This window comes from Natator depressus, chromosome 7 (genome assembly GCF_965152275.1).
Source record: "Natator depressus isolate rNatDep1 chromosome 7, rNatDep2.hap1, whole genome shotgun sequence".
NCBI classification, from domain to species: domain Eukaryota; kingdom Metazoa; phylum Chordata; order Testudines; family Cheloniidae; genus Natator; species Natator depressus.
The window spans coordinates 90,460,512-90,473,552 of NC_134240.1; the positions used below are offsets into that span (position 1 = coordinate 90,460,512).

General features: G+C 43.5%; 1 protein-coding gene across 2 annotated transcripts in view; it reads right to left on the reverse strand.

The window, feature by feature from the left end:
* Positions 1-9,917, reverse strand: part of PANK1 (pantothenate kinase 1) — a 38,221-nt gene extending 28,304 nt beyond the window's left edge. Inside the window, exon 1 of one of the 2 annotated variants that reach the window (XM_074959986.1) lies at positions 9,707-9,917. In XM_074959986.1, the coding sequence (XP_074816087.1) occupies positions 9,707-9,917 (211 nt within the window). Of the gene's footprint in view, positions 1-8,994; positions 9,344-9,706 lie in introns of those variants that run through there. The other variant, XM_074959988.1, reaches the window with a different exon arrangement.
* Between the last annotated feature and the right edge of the window lie 3,124 nt (positions 9,918-13,041).

The window sequence follows — 13,041 nt, forward strand, 5'->3', positions numbered from 1 at the left end:
AGACGTGTGGACACCATCAATGCCATCATCATCTGTACTGATCTCAACAGACATCGCAGGGACAGTGCCAGAGTCCATGGTGGAACCTCGAGTTGATGGTGATTTGGTACCCGAAAGCTGGTAGAAGGCTCCATTCAGTTGTGCGTATCTGAAGAGTCACAGTGCTGATCTGCACTGATTGTGGCAGAGGAGGATGACTCTCCCTGAGATCTGGAGTGGCTACCTACAGTCTGTATTATGGGTCCTTTTCTCAGTTGGCATGGGAAGGGGAACGATTTCTCTTCCTCCAGGGGAAGGCCTCAGAGTCTGGGCAAGGAACATCAGCTCAATGTGGCTCCAAAGGTGTCTGAGGAGTGAATACTAGTGCCAACGCAGCCGTTGTGGCCTGCTCCATCAAGTGCTGCTTGAGTCTCAAGTCCCTTGTCACCTGAATTCTTTTCTTAAAATGGCGCACTTCTTTTCTTAAATGGCGCACTTCTCCTTAATGTGCCGCCCTCCCAGACACAAAAATAGCATGTAGGGATCACTCCTAGGAATAGTCACCACGCACAACAGACCATATTTAAATCCAGGTGAAGGCATTCCTCCAGAAAAAACACAGCTACTTTAACTATTATAACTAAGGTATACTAGCTAACTAACTACTACAACTATTTACAACAAAATCTCAGAAGGCCATGACAAGAAAATTAGTGTGAAGGAACACCACATGGAGCACTCTGACCCTAGCCATGGGCAGTGAAAAGGAACTGAGGGAGGGTCAGGGCGGCATCATCCTTATACAGCCAAGGGAAGGGCTTTAAGGGAAAGGGCATGGGCACCACCCCATGGATGCTTGTAGGCAAAATTCTCCAACTTTGGTGCACCTGCGTGAAATACATGTCTGCAACCACTCAAAGAAGATGTGAATTACATACCCCAGGACAACAAATTCACACTCTGAGTGATATAGCTAACACATGAACAGCAAATTAAAGCACTTGGGTAACAGCAGCATGGTCAACCAGTGTAATATGGAACGGGTCTATGGGTAAGTATTCCAACTACCAGAGCTACTCACTTACAGTGACATTTTATATATATTAATGAGCTCTACTTACTGCACAAAACTGATGATACAACTTTAAGGGTTAGGTTCACCCATTATACTTTGTGGTATGAATGTTATAGGCCATACTTGGCTTACATGGACACTAAAATGTATACATGTAAGCAGTCAAAGAAGGGACTGCTGCACTGGAGGAAAAGAAGGGGTAAAATGGGCTCAGCTGGGGCAACTCCTCCCCCAGCACTGCCTTGGATCCAGAACTGTGCAGGGGAGACCCCCTACATACACCCACATTCTGGGGTCACTAGATGCAGGTGGTCCCTCCCTCCATTCCCCCATGTTGTTAAAGGTTGTAGCAAGATAATGTTTTGTTTCTTTAAAAGTCCCATTTCCTGTATACCAAAATAGTTCTTTCAAAGCTGTTACAATGTTAACGTAAGGGTACTTAAATACAGAAGCAGGGGAAAATCATGCCACTCACTTATCAGGTGCACAAGAGCTTTGAATCCAATAGTAAATAAAAAAAACTAGTGACAAGATTTTCATGCATGACTAGTGTTGTGCATGTGATGAGGTGTCCCAACACCATGTCAGTTTCTGGGAACTCCACAGAATCATTAACAGGTGGAATGAAAGCAACTGTACTATTTGAGGTGAACAAATATTGTAGTCAATAGGATTATCAACATGACAGGATTTATACAACACAGGGGGCAATAATTATGTAGCCTACCCACTTTTAAAAAATCCTAACTGGGACTAGGTCTCTCTCTTATTAGGTCACTGGTTTTATTTCTCTCCATGTATCTCACTCCTCTTTCCCCTCTGCTATGGGCCAGGCTAACAGCTGTAGAAGAAGATGAACAAATGTTTGTTCCTGAACACGAGCAGTTTCCCTGTAACACTGGGGCAGAGTAAAAACTTTTAAAAAATTACACTTTTAACACCATAGCCACTGATTTTCAATAGTGCAGAAGCACAGCTTTACTGTTTCCTTTGCAGAGTTGTCTGGTGGAGAGAGAGAAGCACAGTGACTGCATAACAGACTACAATAGGGAACACACCAAATTCCAGAGTCTGAAAACTCCCACTAAAATCCATCAACTTTGACACTAAGAAGCAATAATGTGCAGTGTAAAAGTGCAGCAAAGAACCATAAGCAGCATCTGTGCATTCTGAATAAAGGATTTAGCAATTAACAAATTAACCTTTTTTTGCAAAAAACTGTGCTCTTTTACTGGTACTGCTGATTAAAAAAAAAAAAAAAAAATCTGAAAATGAGGCACTATTAAGTTGCCGAAACGATGCCTGCATGTTTCTTCAAATGCTTACAATAGCACCACATCTAGTGGTACCAACAGTAGGAGCACGAAGGCAGACAGACAGCTGGCATTTTATCTACTGTGTCTTCTGCACATGCAGGTTTACATAACTTAGTGGTTACAATGACTGCAGCCAATTCATAGTAATGTTCCCACTAATGCAACCACTAATGGGAAGTATGAAGAAAGTGTAGACACAGCTTTTAATTAATATTTTGATACCTGTCTCTAAACTAAATATTAATGGATTAATTATTTAAATCAGCATTTTGTCTGATAACCTGTGTCACAGGCTCTCCAGAATTCAAATTGAGTGAGTTATCAAAAATTGAAAAATTATTTATAGCGCAAATTCTGACAAATCTATTTGCTGATAATAAGTACTGCTACAATATTCTGGATAGGTGTGATTTATTATACAAGAAGTAAGGAAGTCACTGAATTCTCTGTAAGAGCATTATACTCTTTAAAACTATCAAAAATGGGATTATCCTTAGCGAAACAAAACTGCATGATGAGAATAGTTAAACTGCTCATTGACTCTGCTGAGCAGAGGGAAATCCATTCCTAAAGAATCTCATCACCAAATATACATTCCCTAGGAAAAGAGTGAGAGGAGACAACTCTGCTACAGATCTGCATTGCAGTAAGTTACAAAGGACACATTAATAAAGTGAAATGCAGTCCTAGAAAACACAGCATTGACATAGAAAGCCCTAGAATGAGTGTCACACACCTCAGAGAATAGAGTAAAAATATTAATATGACAGTGAACAGCAATCTGGTGCTGAGCTGGTGTGCACACTTAGATAATTTCATTCTCCCCCCCGTGAATGTTAACATAGTTTTTAAATGTATAACGGTAATGCTAGATACTGAGTCAGGAACTTATTTGATTGTTACCTGTATATAAAAATCCATCTAGTATTCTTTGACATTTCAAAGCAAAAACATGTGACTAAGCAAACAGAAGGTATCTAAAAGATTACATAATTAAGTAATCTGATAACCCAGCTGTTGGTGTGTATCTAGGGGAAAGGTTCACTCATGGGTAATATAGTACATCTTATCCAGTATCCATACATGCTTGAGCCCATATAAACACTACTGTGCAGAATTATGAAACGATAAAACCATGCAGCTAAATATAGAAATATTTTCTTGCATTTTATTTAGCAGTTGTCAAGAGTACAAAATAGAACCTCAAAATATAATGTGTTCCTTAGGAATAGAAACTCAAACAAACTCACTAAATAGAGTACCTAGAACACAAAGGTACTTTTCACATTTTTCAAATTATTTCCAGCTAGAATTATTGCACTTTACTAAAAACTGAATAAAACAATGTTAAATTTTTGATAAGCAAGTAGGAAGGTGTGGGGTTTTTTAAGTCTCGGTTTCAAACTATTCATTTCAGGAAACTGGACATACAACATTAATGAACATTCAACTTCATCACTAAGTTTAAAAATCAAAAACAAAATCCATAGGCCAGATTATACTTTATGAGGAAAAATCCACAGAAGGCCGCAATTTAAGAAGAAAACTCCATACGACTTGAAACCTTCAGTGTCTATCTCAGCATGCCCTCTCATGGGAGGGACCTGAAAGCTGACAAAAGAAGTGGGTGGCACAGCCCTCCATCATCATGAATGTCCAAAGATTTGCAGGGAAACTCATGAACCTCAGTCGTAGGTCACACCCTCTCCACAGAATCCGACAAAGTAGTATGGTTTCCTTAAGTGGTTCCTTTTACACTTGCACCCAGCTGGTGCCTGGTTAAAAAAACCTCAAATATAGGAGGATGGCTCTGGAGTAGCATGTACTCAGAATTTTGGGCAGGGGACCACAAGGTTCCTACTGACTTTATAGAGTAGACATACAGCTAAAACCTGGCACTTGGGAGAATTTATCCCACATTGGTTCTGTCATATCTCTGGGAGCAACTGTAACATCTTAAATGGTCTCACAGCAACAATAGGACACAAAAGGGATTGTCTTTAAAGAGTCATTATCCAGTGAATGTTACATCATATGGTTCCCAGTTGGCTTTTTGTGTTGAAGATGCTTAGGCTGACTGACGGGCTGAAATGCCACTGCTTTAATTGTGGGCTTGTACACACTACCACTTATGTCAGTAGAACTTATGTCTCTCAGGGGTGTAAATAAACCACCTCCTCGGCAACGTAAGTTACACCAACTTAAGCACCGGTACAGACACCACCATGTCAGTGGGAGAGCTTCTCCCGCCAACATAGCTACCACCTCTTGTGGAAGTGGTTTTATTATGCCGACAGGGGAGCGCTCTCCCATTGGCATAGAGCGCTTCTAGTGTAGACTAGCTGTGTGAGGTTTAACTACTACTTCCTCATCAACTGGAAAGAGGGAAAATAAAGGTGGATGACATCTTCCTTGTTTCTGACAGATGCTTCCTGTAAAATATCTGCCTTGGGTCTTACGAAGAATCTAGATGTAATAATCACTCTTATTTTAGTTATTATTTCTTGACCACTGCATAAATACTTATATTTAAAACAATTACTGAATCAAAGTTAAGTATTTGTTTTGTTTTGTGTCAAGTAAAGCATACCTGCTTATCTGTCACCAGGACCGCAACCTTACATCCTATTTCTGCTGGGTGTGGGTGGTGGGCAAAAAATGCTGCTTAGTTCAGAGTGTCCAGGGCTCATTGAAGAACTACATCAAGTCCACCCTGTTACACAAGCTTAGAATAAACAAAATGACACTAACATGGTAAGTGCTTATTGAGTGCCTACTGCCTATCAGGGGGGACGGGGGACACCCCCCCACACACACACAGATGTTTAGCATGATCGCCTATCCACATAAATGTGAGGACAGGTATGTTTATTTGGGTGTGTTACTCCAAACATACTGCAGACTGATTACCTAAAGTTGTGATTTTAAAAAATAAGCACAGTCAGACTGGGTCATTTCTTGAGCAAGGTACCTCCATGGAAAACACAGATGCTGCAAGAAGTGATGATGATTTAATAGGAGGCCCAGTCTTAGGATTTGTGATTGCGCAAGCTTCTGGAAGTGAGGAGGATCAAGCCAGGTCACGATTTCTCTAACTTTCCAGTGTTGTTGCATGTATGCGCGATTCTACTTCTGCAGAAGAAGATATGGCATCTTTTCAACTCACAGGATGCAGAGCCCTAAAGCACCACATGCTTTGCGTTTGCTTACAGCCACACTTATTTGCTAGACAGCACTCTTCCCTCTGAATACTGAAACAATTCTTCAGCATGCTGTTAGGGGACACTGTGCTGCCAGAGGTGTTTTCTTCCAATGAGATGTAGAAAAAAGATCCTGATCATTAGAAGATCCAAGAGCATTTTTGTGTAAAGGATGGAACACTAAGGATGTCCTGAGTGACATCCAGGGAGTAATTCTGTCCTGCTTACTTTAAGTTCTCCCTGCAGTTTCAGTTGGAGACAAACTTATCTAGTATTGCTGACAAAGAACATTGTTGCAACTTTCCACCCTACAGATGCCTGCATGTCACTGTGGATAAATAAGCCCTGTATTTTTCAGGCAGCAACACATTTGGGAGTAAAAGCGTTGTATAAATCTATGCTGTGTGCACATGTACCTTGTACATGAATGATTGCAACAATCTAATTACAAGTTGGTTCAAAAGCAATATATGCTACATGATGCTACAGCTTGAAACATTTAGAAATTACAGCTAGTGCATATTGCAGGTGCCCTTCTATTAAGTAATGCTGCTTGCCAGGAGTACACATTCTCCGTGACAGAGTAAATGCCAACTGATTTTCAGGTATTGTTTCTGATCAGTACCCTTAAAAGGTTTGCCTTGACTAGAAGTGGTTAAGTTTAGCACATGCTGGTTAACCTTGACCTAATTTGACCTTTTTCCTAGTGTATGCAGGATAACACCTTGAAGCATGATTTAGCTATCTGAGGCATACACTAGGCGACCTATGTGACTACACTACTATTTTATGGGGGTTGACACAGAAAGTTAGCTAAAGTTAGTTAGATTGCAAAGCACATCTGAAGAGGCTCATCAAGAGATAGCGTGGATGCTCTAAAACAGTTGCAAAAACTTTACATGGCTATTCCATGTAAATGAAACCTTTCTGAAAAGAGCTGTGAGGCGGGGGCCTAGGCTAGCTAGGAATATGCACAAGTGATCCAAAAAAAGAAAATCCTACAATAGGTCACCAACGAATCATTCAGTGCAATCTAAAATAAAACTATTCTTTTGGGGTGGTTGGGAGGGGATCCCCAAACAATGATAGAATCAATTCAAGAGCTTCACTGAAGTAGACAGCATATCCTCACTAGCAAACAGTTTTAGTTTCAAGTGAGAATCTTCCCCTCCTAAACTCCTGTATTTCCAGTCTTTATTCCTGTCTGTCATGTTTTGACAGACACCATACCAACACATAATAAATGCCTCACTTATATGGATTTAGAATGCAATTTGACAACTTTTTCTTGTTGCTATACTAGGAAATGCTAATTTTCTTTCATAACATGCAAACAAGAATAGTGATCAATACTAAAAGGTTTAGTGCAGTTACCACGTGCATTTTGCAATGTGCCCTTTAACACACAAACATCTCCAAGCACCAATGTTAAACATCATACAAAACCAGAAAAACAGGATTGTTCATTAGTGTGCTCTACTCGGATCCTGTCAATGCTAAACTATTTTCTATATCTTTGCTCTCTGATGAACAATATAAAACATGTTAAAATATACTATTCTCCTGGAAGTATAAAACATAGCTGTAAATATACTTATGTACAAGACAGCCGTAAAAACCCCATATTTACACATGTTATTAAAGAAACTCATCTACTCACTTGAGCCTGAACTGAGTATACTGGGTGTTTGTTTCCCCATCAACTGGTGTCTTCAGTAGGACATGGCAAATCAATAATTGTATAATCCTTACTACTGGATTGTTTACCATGCTTCTGGTCCCTTTCAGAAAAAGGTTAAAGGAATTAAATTCCTTATTCCCTCTTATTTAAGAGATTATGTGAATCCATAGAAATCTTATCCTTTTGTTTTTTTCATAATACTCAGAATTATATTTTTAAACTTTGACACAATAGTGCAGACTGTGCTTAATAATATATAATCAAAACTACCAAGGAAGTATGCTAGTCTGTGGTTTTGTTTCATTGCAGATCAAATATGCATTCTAGGTTTAATTAATTAATTAATTAATTATTATTATAGTTTTTAAAGTAGATATCACAATCATTTACAAGAATTAGTCTGTCATCATTCAACTCTTCCTTCTACCAAATGCAGAGTATACTGGTACTGCAGAGGTTAAATGACTATTCAATGCAGACAATCTTTTTTTAGTATAAACAGTAAGTGGTGGCATTTAGATATTAAGTTAAAATAAACCATTTACGTGAAAAAAGTTTGTTAATAAGTAGTCTATGACTAAGACTATAAACATGAAAGTTGCAGCTCAACATATAGGTTATTTTTAACAATGAAACAGCTCTGTTCCTACAGTTAATTTGAGAGGAAGAGGTTTCCTTGTTTTTAAATCTTTTCACTGTAAGCTATTACTATCACTTGGCAAGTCAAGGAGGTGAACGACCACCATCAAGGATATAAACAAGAAGTTTTTGTTGCACCTTATTAACTACCAGGTTTTTCAACCTACCAAAAAACCAGTAAACTCCGATCCACTAAGCCTGTATTAAAATGAAGAACAAGGTTATCTTTGAAAGTGTTGGTTTAGCTTTAGCTCCTAACAAGTCTTTTTACACATTTGGTGAGAAGGGAACTTCAATAACAAAAACACCAAAAAATTCCAATGAAGTCATATACTGTCAAAACAATACATCTCATGAAATCCAGAAAAAAATCCAAGATATCAACACAGAAACTATTTTGTACTTAGTTTAAACTTTATTATGTTTTGGCACAGGGTATTTATGGTTCTATTTCTGATTATCTCCTCAGAATATGCTGAACTTTAAAAAAAGTCTGTACAAAGTAGAAAGTGAATGATGTCAATAAATCTCAGTTCCAATCACTACAGCAAGCATGCAGCAAAGAGTACAGCTGTTTGTTCCCTAATGTCAATTCACAATTGGATTTACATATAAAGTTTTGGAATTAAATAGCTTTCTTTCATAATTAAAATTTAGGTATTAAAAGACCTGCACTACTAAGCAAAGAGAGTACATTATCAGTAATCAAGAAACACATTAATACTACAAACATTTTGAATACATTTCAGCTCGCAGCTTTAAAAGAAATATGTTAAGAGGGTAGTCAATTTACCAGTCCTTAAAAAACCAAATAACCAAAAAAATAGGCAATAATCACAAAGAACACACTTTACACACAAATTTCAGATAGTATCAGCAGTATGAATAAAAATGCTTCCAATAAAGCGGACGAATCAAATGTTTAATTTCTGGATGAACTGTTCTTCATTTTACAGACAACATATACAAGTATAATATTATTCCTATGCAAAAGTGGTTTGCATTTCCATTTTTTTTTCCAATAATGAAATATGAAAAAACATCAATAAAACATTAACACGTCTACTAATGACCTTAATTCAGATGTCCGTCTCATTTACTTACAATGGTTCTTAGCAATTATGAACTTCATTGGAATGTCTAAGTCACAGAGGACCATGTCAACGACAGCTAAATTAATGACTGATTCAAGGCGTCTCCGACTGAAAATCCAAGGCTATATCTGCAAGTTTACATCCCAAAGTGTCGGAACTGTAAGCCTTTTTTAACAAGGTCACATTTATACAGGCTGTAAATTAGGAAATGTCTCATTTTAGCTTTCAGCACACAGCAATTTAGAAACCAATCCACAAACCCACCACCTTCCAGCTTCCTCATTGGTCAATCGCTGACCCAGCCCACATGCTATCAGTAGGTGTGTCCCCAAAACACAGTTTTATTGGTTGAAATAAGACGGTATTTAATGGACTGATTTTGCCGTGTTGGGAGGGGACTGTCATTCACACTGCAGAGTTCCTCAGCACGCTCACCAAGCTGACGAAAGTGGGCGCCCCCCCCCGACCCCCCTGCAGCTGGCCTTAGAAAATCCCTGACCTGAAACAAGTGAAACGGATACAGAGGACTTGGACGCGTCTATAGGCAAAGTCCTCGTTCTCCGGGAGGAGGTCACACGGGATCCCCTTTTTTCCTAAAAGGCTGACAGGCGCTTGGGGACCTCCGTGTAACAAGCCCCTCTCCCCGCGCCGGCGGAGCAAGGAGCGGGCGAGGCAGCGCCGCAGGGCGCGGGGAGGGCAAGCCCAGCGCGGGCATCACTTACGCGGCCTGTTCCGTCTGCCCGAGTCCAGCCGTCTCCGCAGCCGGCATTTCTTGGCCGGGGAGCCGTGGCCGGGCACCGGCGGCTCCTGGCGCGGCGGCGGCGGCGGGTGGAAGCCGTTGTGCAGCAGCCCGTTGAGCAGCGAGCCGGAGGAGGAGGCGGCGGCGGCTGCAGCCGGCGGGGCGGCAGGCTGGGCTCGGGGCCGCTCCCCCATGGCGGCGGCGGCCTCGCTCCTTTGTCTCCGCGCAGCGGGCGGGCTGGGCCGGGCTGGGCGGCGGAGCCTCAGCGTCCGCAGCACACGCTGGTCCCGTCCCCGCCGCAACCTGCTCTGGACGCGGCGCCGCTGCCGGCGCCCCCGCCCCCGGCCTCCTGCCGGCAGCGCACGGCGCAGGCGCCCTCCTGCCCGCTGCGGGGAGGGAGCGCCCCGGGCTCCGCGCCGCCGCTGCCGTGCGCGTTCCCGGTGCAGAGGCTGCCGCGGCCGGGGGCGCTCTGTGGGCGCGCAGCGCGTTCGGGCGGGGATGTGCCGGGGGAGGGCTGAGCCCCCGGCCCTGCCTGTGGCTGCTGTCAGCGGCGCCGCCGCAGCCCCGGCACCTCGGGCTGTGCGGCGTGTCCGGGGTTGCCGGTCTGTACGCGGGGTGCCTCAGCCCTCCGCTGCCCCGGCATGGTGGCCGTGTGCCCTTGTGTGTGCTGTCCCTGTGCCGTTTGTCTGGCTTCTCTTGTGGGCTCGTGTTTTCTGGCTCTGTTCACCAATGCTCTGGCTGCCTGGTGTTAGTGTTGTGTGCAGTGCGGGGGCGCCTGGTTTGTATAATTTTTGGTGGTGCCCCGAACGGGTCCAAGTAGAGCTGTCCCGTCCATAGGACGGACCAGGGCAACGGCCCCGGGACCCGCGCTTTGGGGGGCCCCGCGCTTCAGGGAGACGCGGGGTCCAAGCAGAGCCATCCCATCCAGAGGATGGACAGTGGCAACCGCCCTGGGCCCCGCGCTTCAGGGAGACGCGGGGTCCAAGCGGAGCCATCCCATCCAGAGGACGGACAGTGGCAACTGCCCCGGGCCATGCGCTTCAGGGGGACATTGGGTCCAGGGTGGCCTGGAGGGTTAGCAGGGGGGCTGGCGCCAGCAGCAGCAAGCAACTGGGCCCCAGTCCACCCTGCTCCGCCCCCCAGCGTCGCTCGGGGGTGGAAAAAGCCAGAAAGGGCCGGGGGTTGGAAGAAGGGGTGGAATGGGGGCAGGCTGGGACCAGGTTGCTCGCTGCTGCGGGCACCAGGCCCCCCACTAACCCCCACAAGCAGCCCTGAACTCGGGGCCCCGTGATTCAGGGGAACGCAGGGTCCAAGCAGAGCCATCCTGTCCAGAGGACGGACCAGGGCAACCGCCCCGGGCCCCATGCTTCAGGGGGATGCGGGGTCCAGGATGGCCTGGGGGTTAGCAGGGACCCTGGTGTCCACAGCAGCGAGCAACCCAGCCCCAGCCTGCCCCCTCCCTGCCCCCATTCCACCCCCTACCCCCGCCTTTTTCCAGCTTCTGCCTCTTTCCCTGAGTGACGCCAGCGGAGTGGGGCAGGCTGGGACTGGGTCACTTGCTGCTGCTGGCGCCAGGCCCCGCATTAACCCCCCAGGCCACCCTGGATCCTGCGTCCCCCAAAGCGCGGTAAGTCCAAACATTGGTGGAGCCAGGCCTACGTTCCTAAATATTGGTGAAGCACAGGCACCACAGGCCATATACCTTGCCACCTATCATGTAGCATATATATGTACACACCTATGTGAGTGGCTTGGGTATGGAGTGCTGTGAAGATGCACCCACTGCCTCTGCATGTCTATAAATGCAGGATTTCTGTGTATGCTTTGTGCTTCATGGAGAGTTGTGTATCTGCATGCATGATCTGTTTTGTTGTTTTTGTGTTACATCATTGTCAACAGTGACTACTCAGGCCTTCGGTACATGTGATCTCATGCCTTTCCGGTTTGTTGGCTTTCACTACAAGTCTTTGACAATCCTTTTGTGAGTCACATATTTTATCTGGCCTCTAAACAGTCCAAGTGCAAAACCCCATTTAATGAATGAAATGTTAATAAATGATAAAGTGCATTAACGTAATGAAATGCATATAAAATTAGGTAAACTGCATGGTACCTGCTATTGGGTATTTGAAAATCACCATAACAGAAACACTTTACAACAACCATGTTCTGGGTATTGGTTCATTCCTTCCTAAATGTGGTTTTCACCCTGCAGATATATTACTGATTTTCTCATAGGATGCTGGTGGGTCACTTGGTGCTGGCTCCTTATATCCAGCTGCTATTACAGGTTTCCAGGCTCTTGTAAAGCAGTGGGAAAGAAAGAAGAGAGGGACTAGTTGCCTCCAGTAGGGGTTCTTGCTCCAGCAGAGAACAGAAAACAAATTACACAGCTCCTTTCTCGCACTATCAGAAGCCAGAATGAATGGTCAGGGAATTCTGTTCAGGGGAATAGAGGACTAGGCTACAGCAAACACATGCAACAGGGCAGAGTAGGGGAGAAAGAAACAATACAACTGAGAGTGTGAGATTCAGATAAAAAGGTGACAGTACTTTTGGGAGAAATGCACTGAGCACTTACCATTTTAAAGATGATTAAAGTGCCTACATACTTTTGTGATATTTTACCACATAAGCAATTGCTGTACTTGCAATTGGGATGCTGTGCAGTCATAAACAGGACTACTGTTAACAGGCTGGGAAGGGATGGGGTCTGTAAAACAATTCCTGGATTAAGATCTGGTCAGCTATGATAATTTGATAATCCCTGCCTTACTATAATGTATCTAAACTAAAAGCCAGACCACTGCATCCTGAATTGTGATTTGGCAACCATCAGACCACGTGTGGTCCATGGAGAGTTGGCTCTTCAGTGTGCTGGCTTTTCTTCTTGATTCCATCTGCTACTGTATGTTATATAAAGCTAAGGTACATTAAATACTTTCCTAATATTATTTTCCCCATGTAAATTGCTGCACGTGCCACGGAAGTGCTACACAATTGCACGTGAAGGGAGCTGGACTCTGTAGTTTTGAATATGAGAAATGGGCCTATGAAAAACTGTGTCTGTAAGATGTGGTCCTTGCTATTAAAGTATAGATTAATCTAGATAACAAAAACCACAACTGTAAACAAACAAAAAATACTATTCCAAAATGCAGAAAGTGTCCTGAGACAAAGAGAAGGGTGTGATGTCAAAGATGATCCAGCTGACTCATTAATATGATTAACAGATGTGATTTAAGTGCCTAATAGAGTGTGGAGGAATAGACTCACTTTTTCATGTGTGAAACAGTTTTGAGTTAAGTTTTATACTCC